The following is a 19,931-nucleotide window of genomic DNA, read 5'->3' as shown; positions in this document are numbered from 1 at the left end:
TGCTCATGTGCTGTAGGGTAATTTCTTTTACTTTACTACGTCCTCCTGAAACATCTGATGTGGGACAATTCCAAAGTGTCTTCAAAAAGTTATAATATTCAAAAACTTCAAATGGAGTATGACCTAATTCCTCCTCATGACATACCTAGGACGAATGGTGAAGTCTCAGAGAGAGAGAGAGGAAATCCTTCATAAGCATATAAAAAAGATATCAAATAACTTTCCTCAATGTATTTTTAGACATTTTTTCTAGATTTAATGTATTTGATTTTATATTATAGAGCATGGAACTGTTTTTGAGTATCTGATTATATTACAAAAAAGGTGATTCATAAATTTAATTCAGGGGTTGCCAATGCTTTATAATCATGGAAAGATGCTATGAGTGGGCAGCTACCAGATGGTGCTGAGAAAAGAATACTGGTGTCTGTAAATGGTACTGTGCAAGTGGTAAAAGGAAATAATGTCCTCTGGGAAAGAATGGGAAAACGATTCCCAGAATTGGCTTTGTCCACCTGTCGTGGTTTAACCCTCGCCAGCAACAAAGCACCACACAGCTGCTTGCTCACTTGCCCTGACCTGGCGGGATGGGGGAGAGAATTGGAAAAGTGAGAAAACTCGTGGGTTGAGACAAGAACAGTTTAATATTTGAAATAAAATAAAGTAAAATAGTAGTAGTAGTAGTAGTAATAATAATAATTATAATAACAGTAATAATAATATACTAAGCAAGTGATGCATGATGCAATTGCTCACCACCCACCAACCGATGCCCAGCCAGTCCCCAAGCAGTGATCATTGCCCCCTGGCCAACTCCCTGCAGCTTATATACTGAGCATGACGTCATATGGTATGGAATAGCCCTTTGGCCAGTTTGGGTCAAGTATCCTGGCTGTGCCCCCTCCCAGCTTCTCGCTGGCAGGGCATGAGAAGTTGAAAAGTCCTTGACTAGTGTAAGCACTACTTAGCAACAACTAAAACATCAGTGTGTTACCATCATTATTCTCATGCTAAATCCAGACCACAGCATTATGCCAGCTACTAGGAAGAAAATTAACTCTATCCCAGCTGAAAACAGGACACTACCTAACAAGACTGGTTTCAAAACAGGTATGCTCTCTACAAAATCTTTTTGTTACATCCAAAAAAACAGAAACCAAACCCAACAGGTTTTTGTTGAATGATGTAGGAGACTGAACAGAAAATGAAATTACTAAATGTGTAGAAACACTTTTAATTAGAAGGTACAGTAAGCATTTTGGAAAAAGAATCAGAATTCAAAAATATTTTGAGAAAGTGGAGAGATGGTCAAGATTAGTAAGTATATTTCAATGGAAACAGAACAAATTACTTTGAGGAAACAGACTGCACAAATTAATACAGTTATTACATTGCAGATAAAACCAATCAGGAAAGGACTTCAAGCACATAGGAGAACAGAACTGGAATTGAAACTGCACTTTACAAATTGGAGATATAGTCTAGGATAAAAACATTATCCAATAAGAATAAATGTCAAGTGCTACACTGGGCTGAAACAATGAACTGCATAAATGTCACAATGAGAATCTTACTGCCAAAGCAAAACCTCTGTAGAAAGGGCTCTAGAGATTATGGCAGATTACAACATCACCAGAAAGTACATGGGAAGACACTGGAAATAATCCTTGCATTCTTTTCAACTGTTAAGGCTTCTGCTGGTATACAATTTTGGAATTTGCAGATCTAGAAGGATGTATGGAAACTAAAGAGTCCCCACAAGAAAGGAGCAAGAATCATCACAGGCTTAGGAAACATGTCCTGAGAGGCAAGGTTGAAGGAATTCTGCTAGTTTTATCTGTGAAAGGAAGATTATGAGAAAACGTAGCAGTAGTTCTCCAGTTAAACCTAAATGTTACAAAGAGGATAGGGATAACCCCCTCTCCACACCTGTAGTTAGGAAGAATGATAAGAAACAAAAATCTATTTGCAGCAAAAATATTTCAGATAGTAGTAAAAAACCTTATCATCAGAAGGACACCAAAGCAGTAAGGAAAACAAACCACACATTCAAGAGTGGACTATTTTAAAAGCTTATCAAAAAAGAACGAGGGGCAAATACTGGATACGGGTTGTCTGACTAAACTTGACCCCATTTTTAGACATGGATGACTTCTTGATATCCCTTTCCAACCACTTCTTATGATACTAAGATTTTGCTAGTATTTTTCCAAGGGCAATGTGTCTATTGTTTTCAATCCTAATACTAAAATTATGATGCTGCCCCCATGCATCATGGAAGTGACTTCAGTGTTACAGATTCTAAACACACTTTTGTTCATTACTTTGTTTTTTGTCTTCTGCTGTTGGACACTCTGGAGACACATTTTCAAACTTTTTCTAATCTCATCAGTTAAAATCTTCCCATGTGAAAACTTTGAGGGGGAAAAACTTGTGACTTAAGAGAAAATCCTTAGAACTAGCAATGCCACATATCTAATAAGGTACCTGGTATAATATATACCCTGTTGCTTATTAGGTGAAGTATAACTAAACATTTTTGTTATCTGAGAAATCACAAATGAAGATATTTCAATAATGGATCTTTTATAATCAACCATCTAATGCACAGTACTGATCTCTTTTTCCGATGCCTACAGTTTAACTCTACTTGAGTGGACTAACATCACTTAACAAGGCATGCATTCAAAACCTACTCTATTTATGACATACAACTTAGACCTAGAAGTAGCATGAATATATATGCAAGACACACACAAAAAAAGACTACATGTGTGTGTGTGTGCCGTATATCTTCTGCAATTACTAGACATGTTTTATATTGAAAGTAGAGAGTAGATCTTGATTTAGAAAAGGGTTGATTTAAAGGTGAATGACCTCACATTAATTTCTCCCAGATTATTTCTAGTCATCTTCATCACTGTTGGAAGAACTAAGAAGGGTCATAATTATTTCAGTTTTGCTATCTTTTGACATAAATCATTGCTTTTTTGTTGATGGTAGAAATATATTCCGATGGTATGCTTTACCTTGATGGGAAATTATCAAGTAAAAGTTGCACTTAGAACTTTAGAACTTTAGAATCATGAAATTACGAAATCAGATACTTCTCTGAACAATTCTCATTCTCGACTACTAGATTAAAAATCAAGATGCAGCATTCTTATTGCAACCCTCACAAACATTTTTACATGGAAAAGAAGTGGTTCAAGCTGTGAAGTACAGTAGTCATATCCTGGCTGTAGGAGTATTTGCTATGGGAAGACTGATTTGTGCAATTAAAAATCAGCCATGGAAAATGGATTTGTTCTGCCTCTGTAGGAAGGTCTTCTGAAGGACAACTCTGACAAAAATCTGTGAAAGGTCATGTTAAACCTTATCCACAGGAATAAAAAGTAGCAACACACAGATATGGAGAGAAGGTATGACTCAAAATTCATAGGCTACAGAGGTCAAGCAATCATTTGACAGAAAGAATGCACTGATTTTCCACACATTCATCAAAAGAAAATCAGGGTTTTCAGAATCAATGAAAATTCTTGAACTATTAAAGACTTATAGTAAGATGACAGTTAACTCTAGTGGTTATAATGTATTATGACTCAGCTAAATGCAATAAACAATCAGATAGAAGTTATAAGTCATCCCTCTGTCCACATGTTGTCAAGGTAACATTATACTCCATTATTTTTGCTCATTGCCTTCAGATTTATAGAAGTCAGTCATAGAAGGGCAAATGTAAACACCTCCTGGTGATTCAGCAGTGAACTTCAAGAAAACCCATATTTTAACATTATAATTTATTATGAAAAAAATATAAATTTTACACTCAGTAACCCTGCAAGGTATTCTGTTAAAGTGTCCATGTGTGTTACAAGAAGATTGTGAAATCAAAACTAACAATTTTCATCTAGTCAGTTCCACAGAGACTCTCCAAATCAAACTCAGAGGAGTAATCTGGTCTTTCATTTGCCACCATATCACCTCCCTGTAGTCTTCTATTTCTCTGCCAAGTAGCATTCCACAAACGAATAGCTTTCTGGGGGTCAAATTTTTTGATATCTGGGGAGTTCATCTGAATTATCATAAGATCCGTCACACTTTCAGACTTTAGTTTAGAGTGCAAATGCGTCATGGTGAGTTTCATTTGACTGAAGCCTCGCTCTGTTTCAGATGAGCTTGCCGGCAGAGTTAGGATCAAATCTACCAGTGTCAGGATGTTGGGATACTTCTTTGAATAATCTGAGTTCACTGAATCCCATGTCAAGGTCTGGATGTTCTGAGATCTAAAAAGCATGGTAAGAAGTATAATTATAACTGTCACAATGTATTTCCATAATTCCTTTGAGTAAATCAATAAACGGACACAAATGCAGTTTTCTTATTACCTGTCATACAGCCCTAATTTCAACATGCTCCATTCAGTTTCTACTTCAACTATTTTCACACCAGCAGCTTCTAGTATGACTTCATAATGTTTAGTCAAGACAGACACTTCCTTTTCACCGAATTCTATAACAGAGGCAAACCAAAAATATTTTTCTTGCCTTTAAAAAATTTAGAAGATGCACTTCAAATAGCCACTATCACAGTTCTATACCTTGTTTCATTTTTTCAGGCCATAGTTTAAAACTTCCAATAGTAGTTGCCCTCAAAACATCTTGACTTGCATCGCAAAAACAATCATGTAGCCTCTTCACCAAATTACTTAGTACTTTGGTTCGTACTGCTGAAATATTTCCCTTTCCAACAAGCTGGTAACCATGAAAGTGCTGAATGGTATCCATCAAGCGTTCCTTTGGACCAGCTCTGAAAGATACAGAATACAAAACAATATATAATATTCTTCTATTGTATCCTGACAGATCATGATTGTTAGAAATGTCAGACCTTGTTTGATACATGTGGAGTGTTTCCAGCGTTGACTGCACAGTTGCAAATATGTCTGCAATGGAGGAGTTGTGATCCAGAGTAACATGTGACAGAATGTTGAGGACATTGATGACATCCAACAAGAAGTGAGAAAACTTGACTAGCTCCATTCTCAGAAGGAGGTGTAAAAGGCCTTAGACATTCTGCCGTTTTGAGGCCCTTGAATCAATTTCAATCTGGAAATCAATATAGAAAAAGAAAGCATCAGGTATGTGGGCCAAAATTAGCCACAGCAATTAATTTTTCCTGAAGTGACATCCAAATTCTAAATCATTTACCTTACTCAGATGTAGAACAATTGCAGGATAACCTTTAAGTAGAATTTGCAGAGCTGTTTGTAGACGAGGAAGCCATTGGGAGCCTCCAAGGCGAGAAGGAATACCTGGGTGTAACTTAATGGCTTCATATGTGGCTTTGAGATTTTTCCTATTTAGAGGTGAGTTACGATAGAAGTAATACATATTTCTCAAGACATTTCTTAAGATGTTGTATAGCTGAATATTTTTCAGAGCTCCTCTGTAAGCCAGCTTTAGGCGGTGAGCAAAACAATGCACAGACTGTACACATGGCTGAATTTCCCTCAGAAGTTTAGCTACCCCACTATTTTCTCCTACCATGACATCTGTCCCATCACTTCCAAACCCAACTAATTTTCTTGACCAGTATTGGCTTGCCAGACTGAGCTGAAGATTTATTTGTAATGTTTCCTCAATTGCATTTTTTATAGCTGAAGCATCAGTTTTGTGAACAGGTTGAACTCCAACAATCTGGCAATGGACTTTTCCTTCATTTGCAAAGCGTACGTAGACAACTGCAGCTGCTTTGAGTATACTGTCTGTGACTCCATCACTAATAACAGAAAAGAATTTACATGTCTCCAGTTTTGCTTTCAAAGCTCTTCTTTCTACTTCAGCAATAAAATGTATAAACATTCTTGCCGACTTGTCATTTCTAAATACAGAACCAATATCCACTCCTTTCATATCATCTAGTTTGCACATCCAGTCAAGATCTGTAAAAGGACGACCAGATTTAGCAATAGCATGGCATGTTCTAAAAATATTTTCTACTCTACCTAATGTTATGGAGTTCATGCTCTTCAACATCTGCTCAGCAGAAGCTGTATTTGATGAAGCAGTACTGGCAGCTTCCACGCAGGTAGCCCAGGCATGAGCTTCACTACTCTGGTGCGTATTTATAAATTCAAGTTTGAAGTCATCAGTGCCAGAACAAAAATTACGAATGTTTTCCCCCAAATCCACATTATGCTTACGACATGGTGCACAAAACATGATTCCCCTTTCATCATCATATTTTAACCAGGAGTATTTTGTTAGCCATATTTTTGGAAACTGGCAATTCCTCTTTGTTCTCTGATGTTCCAAATCTTTCTTCTCTTTCCCTCTGTCACCAACTTCTCTCTTGCTAGAAGAATTACTCTTGCTTTTAAATTGCTTCAGTGCTCTTATGGCTATAATTTAAAAAGAAAGAACTAAATATAAAATAGTTTTTATTTCATAAATTATCAATTGTATTTTTTCTTTTCTCATCCACATTAATTTTGTTAATTTGGGACTAAAAATAAACTTGTGACTTAAAATAAACAGCCATAAAAGAGAACAAGAAAAACTGAGATCTACTCTTAAATCATTTGGAGGTTACCCAGAACCCTTGCAAGAAATGGTCAGTTTTGACTCCAATTTCCTTTTGACTACCAGAAGTTTGTCAGACTATGCAACCAGTAAAGTGCAGCAGCATCAATACCACTTTTGAAACAGAGAAAAACAGTTAGGGAGTGGAATTCAGAATGCTCTTTCAGGCAAAATGTCTCCAGAAGATATTACTGAAGTCACAAACCTATTATGATGCCCATTACACCTGACATTACAGAAAAGTTAACTTGGAGCAAGTCCATAAATACATAATCAAATACCTGTCACAGAATGAATAAGACATTCTACGGCATATGCAGCTGACCTAATCTTCTTAAAATATATTTATCTGCAGAATGATTTTATTACTGCTTTGAGAAAGAGGAACTATGCAAGCTTCACATTTTATTCTCAAAATTGAGGCATTTGTAAACATTGAGATTGTTCTCAATATTATTTTCCCAAATTGTTCTCAAGATGGTCATTCTTATATTTTGTAGGAACAAATGCCATAAGCTGACATTTTTGAAAATTCTATCTCTACAGCTCATGAATATCATACTTTTGGCAAGTAATTTAATGATTCTTTTAGTACACTGTTGCCATAAGGTCATGACTTTGAAAAGAAAGCAGTCAAATAATGAAGACAAATTCCATGCAGAACTGAGGCAATAAAACTAGAAATATATTCATTGGGAAATAGCAGAAGTAAAGCACTGAGGAAATGACCTAAGAACAATCTGACTCCCCACCCTCCTTATTGTGATGTGTACGTGAAGAGGCAAAATTAATGATTACATTAAGTTAATCATAGAAAGAAATGCCATTTCTGGTGTTCTAAAAGGTCTTAAGAAAAAGAGTCCTTGTACCCCACTCTTATCTGTTTTACAAGAAGGGGCAAATTTTCTTATATGCTTTATACAATTCGTGAGAACTGTTTGTTCCCATTGTCATAAAAATGACAGTTTGTCTGCTCCATTCTATTCTGAGCACCCTGAAAGGCCATAATATTAAAAAATGTTAGGAACATGCAGTTTAAATACATTTCCATTGTGAGTGATTCTTTTAAAGAACTTGAAATCTGAGGTAGCAGCTATGGTCCACATGGACAGCAAAACCAACTAGACCACAGAAGCTTTTTCTGACATGTGCCCAAGCACCATACCCAGGACCAAAAAGAGAGGAGGAGAAGCATTCTTAACATACATACAGTAAAGATTAAAAACCTTCCCTAACATTAGGCAGCCACAAAACTGCAAGAAAAGGTGAAAAACAGATGGGGGGAGGATTAATGGATCTGCAGCTGCAGAACTCAGAAGGTGGAAGGGACAAAATGGTTGTAATACCTTTATAGTGCCTATTGCTTCTTGGAGTGTATGGGCACCTGTAGAAATCTGCTGTTGATTAGAAAAATGGGGATCAGAGTAGATTCTGTGAGCCACTGTCAGGGATAAGATTCCCTGTAAGATGGACTTTCACTGTTACCAACATTTTTCAAGTTTTGAATTTTTTTATTTCAAGACATAAGGGTTTAAACTCTCAGAAAAATATGTTGGGGACATCATGTGTTTACATGTGATCAGTTCCATGTGTCTTTAGAAAAACACCGTATCCTATAGTGTGTGAGAACAGTAAATATATAGCTAAGAGGCACGAATCATCAGATTAGCTCTATAATCCATCTAAACTATGATTATACTCACTACAGATCCTCCGTCTAGTATATTCTTACCATGTTTACCAAAGGCAATGAAGGTTATGCAGTTGTGCGGCCTATATATCTCTACATCAATCTGTCTGTCTGCCAGTTCTCCCTCATTGCTAATTTTAGAATGGCCAATTTGAACCAAGTTTGTCAGTAGGGTAGAGTTATGAAGGTCCTATAAATTTCTTTCAGATCTGTTCCGAGATACAGGACAAAGATCCTCATACCACTCCCACCTAGAAAGAAGTGGGGAGATGACCAGTTTTTATCCACTCTGTGGCCAAGACATGTAAGTCAGCCTAAATTCAATTCTAGACCACACACAGCATCCAGTGCATCCTGGCTATAGCTGTGCAAGCAAAACATGCAGGTAAGATGACATGAAAGAAAGACAATGGTTGGGGTCATTTTGTTTTTGTTTTTGTTTTTGTTTTTTTAAATGAGGCTAACAGACATGGAAAGGAACAAGAGATGGACTAGTGGGAAGAAACTGGGAACATGGGAAAGGTGGGATTTGTTGCAGTGGTACTATGGAAAGAGAGAACACAGGATACAAAAGGAAGCCAGCCTGTACTATTTATGAAGCAACCTCTTTTTCACATAAAAGTTTGTCATCAATGAAATCAAAAGGAAAACTAATGTAGAAAAAGCTACACAAGGTAGAATTGTTTTTCATTCAAATCTTTTTAAAAAGTGAGTATCATTCACTGATACATAAGGTGACACTGACAAGCATTTATGTAAGTTTCAATAAGCAGTGCAGAAACATAATAAACAAATGCAAAAAATTAATTAGTGAAGAAATTAAGATTATGACCACAAGCAAAACTGAAAACAGAAAAATAAACATTCAAAAAGGAGCATTAAGAATGACAACAGCATAAGTGTACACTATATGTGTACCCTGTGAACGAGGACTATGGCATTTTAAAGGGACATAAGAAATAAAGACCAATCACCATGCCTCACTTATAAGGCACAGATACACAAAAGAGACTATTTCTTAATGATACACCAGTCACTGTATGAAAATATTTCCCTAAACTGAGAAACTGTAGTAAAGATTCAGAGCATAAATTTACACAGGCACAAAATATGAAGAGATCGTAAACCTATACTAGAGATGAGAATTATGTTAACATTGTATTCCCTTTTCATCAAATTTTACCAAAACATTTAAACAGATACCTATTCCCATCCATTTTCACTGAGAAAAATGTTTCCATAGCAATTTCTGATGAGAAGCTTGGATGATGATCTATGCAAGTCATGCACCAGAGTCTGTACCAATGCTGTAAGGGATGACTGAGTGAAATAAACCCTGAGGCTGAGTTATATTCATCTAACTTTAGTAGTCTAAAAGCTAGCAATATGGAATACTTCTGTCCTTAGATGAAAAAGACAGGAGTCTCAAAAATATGCTTCCCTCCAAGATACTGACATACTCATCATCCCCTGCAGGTGATTTTCACTGTAAATATTTACTTCATTTATTTACTAATTATTACTGATTCTGCTATGTTATATGTCCATTCTTCAAGAATTAGCAAGAACTGAGATTTTAAATTTAGAATTACACAGAGTAAGGTATGCCTGTTGCTGCACAGATGCAATGAGAGGAAAGACGAGTTCCTCTGCGATGCTGACTGAAACCTTGATACATGGATATATATATTCAAATGCACAGAAACATACACAAACATGTTAAATATGTTTCATAAAAGCAATTGGATACACAGATTTTTAAACACCATAGCCAAACAGTCACAGATTTCTGAAATTAAATAACATCCATGATTTAGTAAGAGACATAACAGGAGGTGTAAGTGAAACTAAGTAGAATTACCAAATTTTCCATTATCTGTAGGGAGAGGTATTGTATCTATGCTGGATCTCTGATTAAGGGCTTTTTATCCCAAAAGTTTAGGCATTTTCTATCTATATCATTTGTCTAGTAAAAGACACTTCCTCTGTCTACAAACTTAACCCTTCTTATTTCCAAGTTTTGGGAAAAGCAGATTGAAAAGAAATATAGTCTTAGAAAAGTTAGAGATGATGAACTTATTTCTATGCTCACATGTGGACTTCACTCTATCCACATCAAAGTCAGATCATGAGGATTACTATCGTAAGCTCTTGAGTTGTTTCTACAAAAGTGCTTGGGAAGAGAAAGCATAATCTACAGACATTATTCAGGGTCAGCATATCATTCTGACTGTTCCACTGAACAAAATATTCTATTAAAAAGGTAAAATTTCAGCTGAACTAGATGCACGCTTTAAGATGCATATCTGTTCCAAATCTAGCAACACAGTAAAACTCAATTGACAGGTCTACAATTTGAAAAGAAATAGAAATACAGTTTGGTCATAGGCTGTCCTCTATGTTTTACTGGTTCACATCTTAGCAGACTATTTTATAGTTTCATAAATAAGCATTTTAAATATTTTCTGGGCATGGGATATATAGAAGGTTTTTAAACCTGACTGAAGTTTATTTTTGATGAATAATCATTTCTATAATTGAAACTGGAATGGTTCATGAGGATCATGACTGTGAAAAAACAAAATTTAGAATTCCCTTGTGTAATTCAGTCATAAGATGGAGAACAAAAGTCTGGGCTAGAATCTATTTTGATCTGTTTGGTAATGCAAAACATTACCAAAATCGCATTCTCTGAAGCACCTTTAGAAGAAAATTGAGACATTCCAGATGTGTGCTAACTGAATTAATAATAGATGTGGTCATAGGAAGAAAACAGTGCTAAAGGTAATCGAAGGGGATGAGATCTAATAGATGGTTAGTTTAATTTTTTTGATAAGAACAGAACACACCCAAACAAACTGTAGAAGAGAAAACAAAAAAACCAGAGTGTTAGTAGCTCCACTTAAGACCTGCCACAGTTCTTCCTATAAAAAAGCAGCATGTTCCTGAGGCAATATATTGAAGCACTGTTAACAAATTGATCAAAGGAGTTAGTAAAATTAACAAATGCTGCAGAGACACCTTGAGTTGGGGCACTGGCACTTGGAATAATACCAAAAAAAATAATTTAAGTATTTCTTTATCAAATGAAAGACTGTATCAGTAGGTAGGAAGGTGCAGCAGAGGCTTTATTTTTTGTCCATCGGTGCTTAGAATGGCGAGTAATGTGCTTCCATGGAGAACCAAGTGTGCAGGATAGAACAAAGATGTCTGTGATGAATCGGCAGTTCTTTAATACTTCAAATTCCTAGGAAACATGAAACTGTTTACTATTTTATATGATTTCTTTTGTGAATACCAAAAAATTTTAAAGTATATTGGCAATCCCACTTTTTGCTTTCATTTTGGCAATTTGTTAAACAGATCTTGTTTTGACATCTACCAAATATCCTGTGAGAAAACTGTTTACATGTTTATTTCTTCCAATATCATAATTTCTCCTTTGTTACTCTTTGTTTTGCTTAGATTTCTAGGTAAAATTCTTCTTCATGTAATCTCCATAATGCTATAGAAAATAAGCCTAATATTCAATTTTCAGAACAACTTTAGGAATTTTGCTATTTACATAGTATAGAAGATTGGTAGATCTATTCTACTTAGACTTGCCCTATAGTCTATGCCTCATGTGCTTCTTTGTGTGGATTTCCATTATGAATGCTCAGACTGCTCAGGTGAGTAAGAATTGGAAGACTAAGATTAGAAAACTACATGTCTGGCAGCAAATCTAAATCTTTTTGGAGGTCCTCAACAGTTTCACCACCAGTATGCTGGGTGCTTTAGTGTTTTTCCCTTTTTTGTTCAATAAGAGACTAACTACTAAGGAGGCACGTATTTTCTGTTGAGCGTTCTATTGAACAAGGGGAGACAGAAGGATGTGAAAAAATTTCCTGGTGTTTTAGGAGAGGAAGGATTTAACTCTTCCTGTGGAGTCTCTATAATCAAGGGGAGTGGTTGCCTTAGGAAGTCTGGGATGTGATTTATGCAGTCTTAAAGTGTGTAAGGGAACAGCTTGTGCTCCCCATCCTAATTCAACTATCCAAAAGGTAAATATCTTGACTTAATAGTCACCAGACAGCAAAAGAATGCTGTTGCATGTTCTCTGGGACAATGGTAAGGAATTATTGTTTAAAATAAGGTCCCCGTTCAAGTCATCTTGGGTCATTTTAGTGAATATAATATTATCAAAAGGACAATATTGTAGGAAGCTAAAGATTTCATTTGTCTTCTTGCTAATTATTACAAATGTACAAGGAAAATAGTTGTTCTGTCTTAAACATGTCAAGAATATTAGTGCTTGTATTAGTAAAAATTTTATAGTTTTAAGTATCTTAAAGAATAAATGATTTTAAAAACAAAAGAAAACCTTTTAAGCGGAATGACCAGTCAAACTAGTATCTGTGTTTCACCTCCATGGCACTATCTAATGATTACAGATATATGGATTTTTAGTTTCACATGGCATTATACATGCAATACTATCTGCTAAATTAATCTCCACAGGAGAGTTTGGAATGCTTACACCCACACCCACACTCCCACCCTATAGATAAGATGATATGCATCTCTGTGAAAGAAAACTGTAAACATCTTTCTGCCTAAAATAGGTTCATACTCAAAAGGTAATTGGAATTTCTCAACAAATACACATGAAAAGTATTTCTCAATAAAGAATTAAATTCAACTTCATTGTGCCTTTGTGGCCTTATTCCACTGGAAGAGTCGGATCCAAAACTGTAAGTACATATTTACATATTGTATTTCACAATCTTAGTGGCAGTCATACTAAAATTACAATTATAATATGGAACACTGGTAGTAATGAAACTCTCTACAAATATGTGTTTAACTACTTTCCATCTCAGTTTAAAACTGCCTTACCTAAATTATTTTGTAACATTTGTACAGTAGTAGGAAGTTTTGCAAAAAAGTCTTTCCAGGCATCCTAAGCCTAAGATTCCCATAATTAGAAGGTAGGCATACATTAAATGCATGTACAAAGGAAAAAAATACATATCTGAGTTAACACTTGCAAATCACCCAAAACAACTGGCACACATTGACTTGAAGAATATAATGGTTAATAGTTAAAACAGACTTTATATAATAGTTTCATGAAAATACTGATTTCTTTTAAAATGTACTTTAAAATAATATAGGTTCAGTGTTCACGGAGCTATGAATTTGTAAACAAGTTAAAGACTTGAATCTTTAAGCAAAGTAAGCATGCTATGTACCACTCTTAAAAACATATTACAGAGACACCTGTTAGAGGAGTATTAAGTATGTGGTCTTGAGGATATAAAGCTCATAGAAAAGACATTAAAAGCTTTCCAGTGGTCTGGTATATCACATTTTCAATATTCTGCACTACAACTTTACTTTTATATGTAGCAGGATCTTTAATTGTAGTACAATTTTTAATAATATAGGTAACTAATGTTTAGTAGCTCACAGCAGTTACTTTAAATTACAAGTGGGTAACTAGCAGTCCTTCGGTAGTAAAAAGGAAAGATTTTTCTTACCGTTAGGTGCCACCTGTAGAAACTGCTTATGAAGTGTAGTAAGCTGTGAAATAGTTAGAGTACCACTTCCAGAGGTCTCTATGTGCGGAACATGTGGTGAAGGAACAAGGTCAGGAATCAATTTTACATCACTACTGATGAAGAAATCTGTTTCTTCTAAAGTAATTTTGTACTGGATTTTGCTGGAAGTCTCAATATGATGTCGTGCAACCTCAATCAGCTTTTCAATACTGTCAAAGTGTAAATGCAGAAAACAATGAGTGCTTTTAATACACAATGATAATAACTTAGGTTCAAATTGTAATGTGTTTACACCTTGAGAACTTTTCTGAAGTAAGAATTACAAATCCTCCGTGTGAATTCTGTACTCAGCAAAATCATTATGAAGTGTACTCCTCCTCTGGCAGCAAGAAATCTTTTGACTGTGGTAAGAAATTTGTATAAATGCAGATCTAAGCCACAGAAGAAACCTGATGGAAAAGTATGAAAGGATAAGACTTTCTTTATTCCATAAATTTTATAGGGGTGGAGCATACATGTTCCATCTGTAATCATCCTTTAGCCTATTTCAATGCCTTGTCTTCTGCTCTGCCCCTAAATCATAGACGTATAAAGCACTTTCTACAGTAGCATTAAATCCTAGCTGTACAAAGCACTTTCTAGAGTAGCATTGTGGAGGGGCATATGAAGCCTGTTTCAAGTGTAATGAGTACAATTTATATGGGGAAAGACATCAGCTGTTTATAATGTTCAACTAGACATAGGTTTGGCCTGAGGTGTCAGGTCAAAGGACATGATGTTCTGTAAGTATTGTGTCTTTGGTAGTGCTTGTTCTCAGGAGAGCAAATAAAACTGGCTGGAAGGCAGAGGATCAGCCTCTGAGCTACTGCCTGCTAGAGCCTTCACATCTTACATTCATATTTGTTGTCTTGGGCTTGCCCTGACATGGATCAATGAGCATTGTCCCAGGTATGCTTCAAAAGTTAGTACAGGCCAGAAACATTTTCCAAAAGGCAAAGTGACCCCTTTCTTTCGGAGAGTAAAATCATTTAACAAAATGGACATTGGCCATTCTATGCCAGATGGTCTAAGTGTCATAGAGTGATCCTGTTTAAAAAAAAAGAACTGTTTAGAATTGGATATACATTACCTGGACATTTCTGCCAAGAACCTGGATCCAAGCCACTTTTCCATATCTTTATAAGCGTCTTCTGCTTTCATTGTTAGCTCTTCAACAAATGCTAAAGCTTTTTCTTTTATAAGTTCTAGTCGAGATTTTGCAGCTACCTCTGTTTAAACAGTAATGTCATAATAATTAATATTTATAAAATTTGAGGAAAATTCTTATTCTTAAGCACCTAAAGTTTAACATGTTAACCTGTTTTTAGGCAGTAAAATATTTAATTTCTCATATTCTTGAACAAATTAGTTTTCAGAATCACCCCTATTGCACCATGTATTTTACAAAAGTGTGTCTTCTGTAAGCATCAGAATTCATAAGGTAACAAATATCTTAATAAACTAATACAGAGGTGCAGGGGATGTTTAAGTAGACAGTGACATTGAACTAAATTAACACTATAGAGCAAAAGACCTAGAAGCTTAATAATATAAGTGTGAGTACCCTGTTATGGATAAATTTTAAGGAAAACACATCTAAATCATTATGTATGTTAGTCACAATAAATGTTGGCTTTTCTGTTTCTAACCTCCAGCCCTTTAAAATTAACCTCAATGGTTTTGCTCCAACTTCCTACATATGACTATTTCATAGCCTAAAACTCAGGTTGCATTAGAAAACAGTTTGGTTAGTGAGCACTAAGAAAATAATTCACCTCTACCAAAATTATGCACAAAGTATTTACATGAGACTTTTCAAAACACTGAGAATGTCATGATTTCTAGTTTTCAGAAAGGGAAGAACTGAGAAAAAAAAATAATCAGGTCTCTCACTGAGAGTTTAATATTTAAAAAAAAGGAGTTAAAAGGACAAGAAATGGGAACAAGCCAGCAACGTCCAAAGTGAAAAGGATGCCAACTGGATGAAAACACAGCTAAGGTAATGTACTGAGAGACACATGGAACAGGCACTGAAAGACATTCAAAGCCTTACAAAAGAAGAGTAAGAAAGAGGACCAGTAGCTAGAGATTTTCAAGCCTGAAGGCAAATTCAGTATTCAACTTGATTTTTCTTCATATTTAACCTTCTGTACTGCAGAATCTTTTAAACAATTAATATTTTATAGTTATTGGTACAGTGACTTCAAAGACTGTAAAATTATTTACGTTATAATCCTTTTTCTATACACTACTAAGTTTTCAAAATACTTAGGTCTGGGGCTGAAAATTTCTTTAGGCAACCAATGTAGAAAGATGGACCCTGAAAAACATAAGGCATGTCCTTTTGATGTTATTTCTCAGTCACAGTAGAATGCAACTCTGCACACCTTCTGTTTTGAGCAAGAAAAGGTTGATGTTCTAAATTTTAAACATAAAATGGACTTGGGTCTCACAGCAGGTTATTTTATTTGATGGCAAAGAGTAAAGATTCCAAGCAACTGAAACGACCTTTGAGGATGCTTTGTGCCTGTCTAGTCACCTTTCTTTAATACAGTTTAAGCCTGCCTTATTTCTGACTTCTCTGCATTTTCTTTGAGTAGCTGTTATAGATAAGTTACAAAGACAAGTGTATGACAATTTTTGATCCCTTGCATTTTCAGAAGCAGGTACTGCACAGTCCACTGATAAAGCTGCTCTCTTAACAGTAGCAGAGTAAAAGGCAAGGCACATTGGTGCAACAGAGAAACAGAATATGAAATCAACATTAAAAGCTTAGCAACTGTCCACAGCTAGTGACTTTGCTAGTCTCTATGCATCTGTATAACCAAAAGCACAAGCATCCAGTTATCACAGCTGTAAGTGAAACTATGATCCTCAAATGTACCAGCTATGTGCTTGTGCAATTAAGAAATATAGCTCAACATGTTTAGTCTTCCTTAGATTGTTATCTTGGCTTTTTTGTTAAATATAAGATGAAGATGAAGCAACCTCAAGAAAACAAAACATGTCGATGAATCACTAAAATTCGTCTCTGTACTATTAAGATCTTCAAAGTTACTACCACTCCTCTCCTCACTATCCCAAAAACTTAGAATATTTATTCCTAAACTGCTTTTGGATTAAACCATGTTGAAAGTGGTAGGTGTACAAGCATTTGGTCTGGTGTGGACCTAAGGAAGCCTTATGAATTTGTGTTTTGTTCATTAACTGCTGTTTGCCCTCTTTTTGTAATAAATACTATGCAAAAGTTAGCCCACCAAAGAGGTAACATACATGATGATGGGCTTGCCAGCTGTTGCCAGACAGAATCTCTAACAGCTAGGTTCTGTCTTCCCTTTAGTGAGAAAAAGGTCTTTTTCCTCTAGTCTAAACCCATCTTCAAAAAAACTTCAACCCATTTTCAGTTTGCGACTTCTGATTTTCAAACATCTACTTTTGGCTGAAATTGACCAGTTGGCTTGGAAGTTATTGGGTAAGACAGACAAAGAGAGAATGACTGAACAATATGCAGATTTTGGAAGGGTCTGTCTGCAAAGGAGTTTGGAAGAATAAGCAAAATCTGTGTCTTGTTGCTTGAATCCCATGCGGCTTGAGAAAGAGGGAATCAGAGAGAAGAGCATCAATGAAATATATAATTGCCAACAAATTCTTTCCCAGATCAAAACATTTCAAACACTGAATTCAATTCAATGGAATACTGAAGAGTGGCTAACCACCTATGTGAAACTTATTCTCTCATGATGAATACTTGCTTAGTCATGGAAAATGAAATTAAATTAAATGAAACAGAAGAGAACAAAAAGAAGAATGAAAAACACATTTATATTTTAAATACATTTACCACAAAATCACTGATGACTACCACCCTAAAAAACTTCCTGATTTCTCCAGACACTCCTTTCTCTTTCCTCCTTTTTCTTACTTACCCATCCATTTTCCCTAGTTTCTGGCTAGTTTTGACTATTACACTACCTAAATTAGGAATAGCAATCACCCCCCAAAATAAGTAGCCAAATAGTAACATACCCTCATGTTTCAAGGCACTGAAATATTCTTGCTTTATTTTAAGTGTCAGTTCTCTTTTCTTTAATTCTTCTGGAGTTATAGGAACTGGACTGACTTCAACCACAGATGCAGTAGAAGGTGGTCCTGCAGGAAATTAGACCTCTCTCAGTCTTTGGACTTTGCTGGTAAGTTTGTGTATCCGTATACAGACACTCAACAAGACAGTACTTTTTTTAAATAAAAAATGGCACTTTCCACCTTACTTGATGTGACCATTAATGAGAATACAAAGGTGGTTACTCAGGTGTCTTATGTCAACATAACATATTTAGACTTCTTCACACATGATTTATATCTGCAAAACATGCTAAGATTAACACTGCATAAAATTACTCCAGCATATACAACTATACTAAAATTGGTTAAATAACATCCTAAAATGTATTTCTGACTGGAAAATCATGACTGAGTATGTGTGCCTCTGTTGTGATCCTAGATGGTCAAAATGTCCTCTTTGACCCTAAAAGCTACTGATTTGTCACAACCAGCACATAAACAAACCTCTTTTGAATGATAGCTGTTCCTTCTGGAGCGAATTCAAGTTTAGCAAACTGTAGTAAAAATGTGGTTAGTAAATATCATTGGTTACCATCAAAGCAGTGAAAAGAACAATAATGTTATTTGAAAAAAAACATATGTCAGAAGAAAAAAAAGAGAGGTATATTATTTCATCCCTTTTTAAACCATTCTGTTAGCTGCTTTTGCAGCTTGTTTTAACTTACATATCTATGAACAGACATTGTAAAGGTATTTTATCATGTTTTTAAAGATTGTATGAAATTCTGCAGTCACAACATTTTGGCTATTACTCAAAAATATTTAAATATTTGTAACTGCTTTGTCCTAGAAGAAGAGCAGATGGAGCTGTTACAGAAAAAAATAATGACATCTGTATCGTACATCAGATCAACATAAAGCAAACGGTCAAATCCAGAAGTGATAAAATTACATGTGCTAAGTTGTATTACTCAGTTACTAGCCCATAGCTGTATCCTAGGGAATTCTGTTATAGAAGCACTAGAGTAACACTTTATTTGGCGTGAAATCAATGTTGATACTTCAGTTACAGATACATCAGGATCTTCTACCATGAGGAATGCACAGCTGAATTCTCGTTGCAGTTCTGTTACTTTATAGTTTTGTGATTTCAGGTAAGGCATCTAGTACCAGGTCTGAGCAAAAATTTAGTTCCAAGAAGCAATCCACAAACCCCAACCTAGCCACTTAGCATACAATAGGTGGTAGCTGCTGATTTTTTATTACAAAGCTTCTCTAGAAATCTGAAAATCTGCTACTCTCTTGGCTGGATTGAGATGCTAAGCACAAACCTAAGGCTCCCTGGGGCTCACAAATTAGGTATCCATGTGGCTAAGAATTTGCAGGGCTATACTTGTTCACTGTACTATGAGTGGAATCAACCAGAGAGAGAGCACTGAGTACAGTGCAAATAAAATGTCTGTCAAAGGAAAAAAGTCAGCCATTTTACGTGCAGTAACTCTGCAGTTACAGCTTTCTCACTTGCAAATGGAGTACCCGAATTTCAGGCTACCCTCACACCTGCAGGGCTTGAGCCCCTCTCTTGCTATGTTGCTTTTACAAAAGACACAGAAAGAAGTGGAACTTACTTAAACCACTACCTGCTCAAGGAAGTATTTATGAAAAAATGTATAAACAGCATTGCATGCCAGGATTCCTTCCAGCAGACTGCCTGAATTGCTAGGCTAAAGAGATACGAAGTTTTAGGTCTGTTTCTCTTTTGCAAATAAATTTCTTGTATTCTCATCTGGTTGGACAGATTCTTGTCAGGCCTATGAGCAAGATGTACCTCAATGGGAGTCTGCTCTTTTTTAGGACTACACATGCCATTAGATTTTATGTTCTTTATTTACACCATATTACAGTTATATATAAAAATGATGGATCTTGATACATCCATGCCACTATATGGCTGATAAATTCATTCCAAAATACCTAGGGGTATTAGATAATTTATCCATTCTACTCCAGTAC

At 35.6% G+C, this 19,931-nt stretch overlaps 1 protein-coding gene across 1 annotated transcript in view; it reads right to left on the bottom strand.

The window, feature by feature from the left end:
* Nucleotides 1-4,115: 4,115 nt before the first annotated feature.
* SPEF2 (sperm flagellar 2) overlaps nt 4,116-19,931 on the bottom strand; it is a 68,886-nt gene continuing 53,070 nt past the window's right edge. Inside the window, 9 exon segments of the mRNA XM_075726260.1 lie at nt 4,116-4,154; nt 4,157-4,286; nt 4,389-4,542; nt 4,601-4,809; nt 4,891-5,108; nt 5,211-6,403; nt 13,797-14,026; nt 14,947-15,085; nt 17,883-18,005. Coding sequence (XP_075582375.1) covers nt 4,116-4,154; nt 4,157-4,286; nt 4,389-4,542; nt 4,601-4,809; nt 4,891-5,108; nt 5,211-6,403; nt 13,797-14,026; nt 14,947-15,085; nt 17,883-18,005 — 2,435 coding nt within the window.

Source organism: Pelecanus crispus, chromosome Z (genome assembly GCF_030463565.1).
Source record: "Pelecanus crispus isolate bPelCri1 chromosome Z, bPelCri1.pri, whole genome shotgun sequence".
Taxonomy (NCBI): domain Eukaryota; kingdom Metazoa; phylum Chordata; class Aves; order Pelecaniformes; family Pelecanidae; genus Pelecanus; species Pelecanus crispus.
Note: the sequence above shows the minus strand (reverse complement) of the source record. Positions and strands in the feature narration are given on the sequence as shown.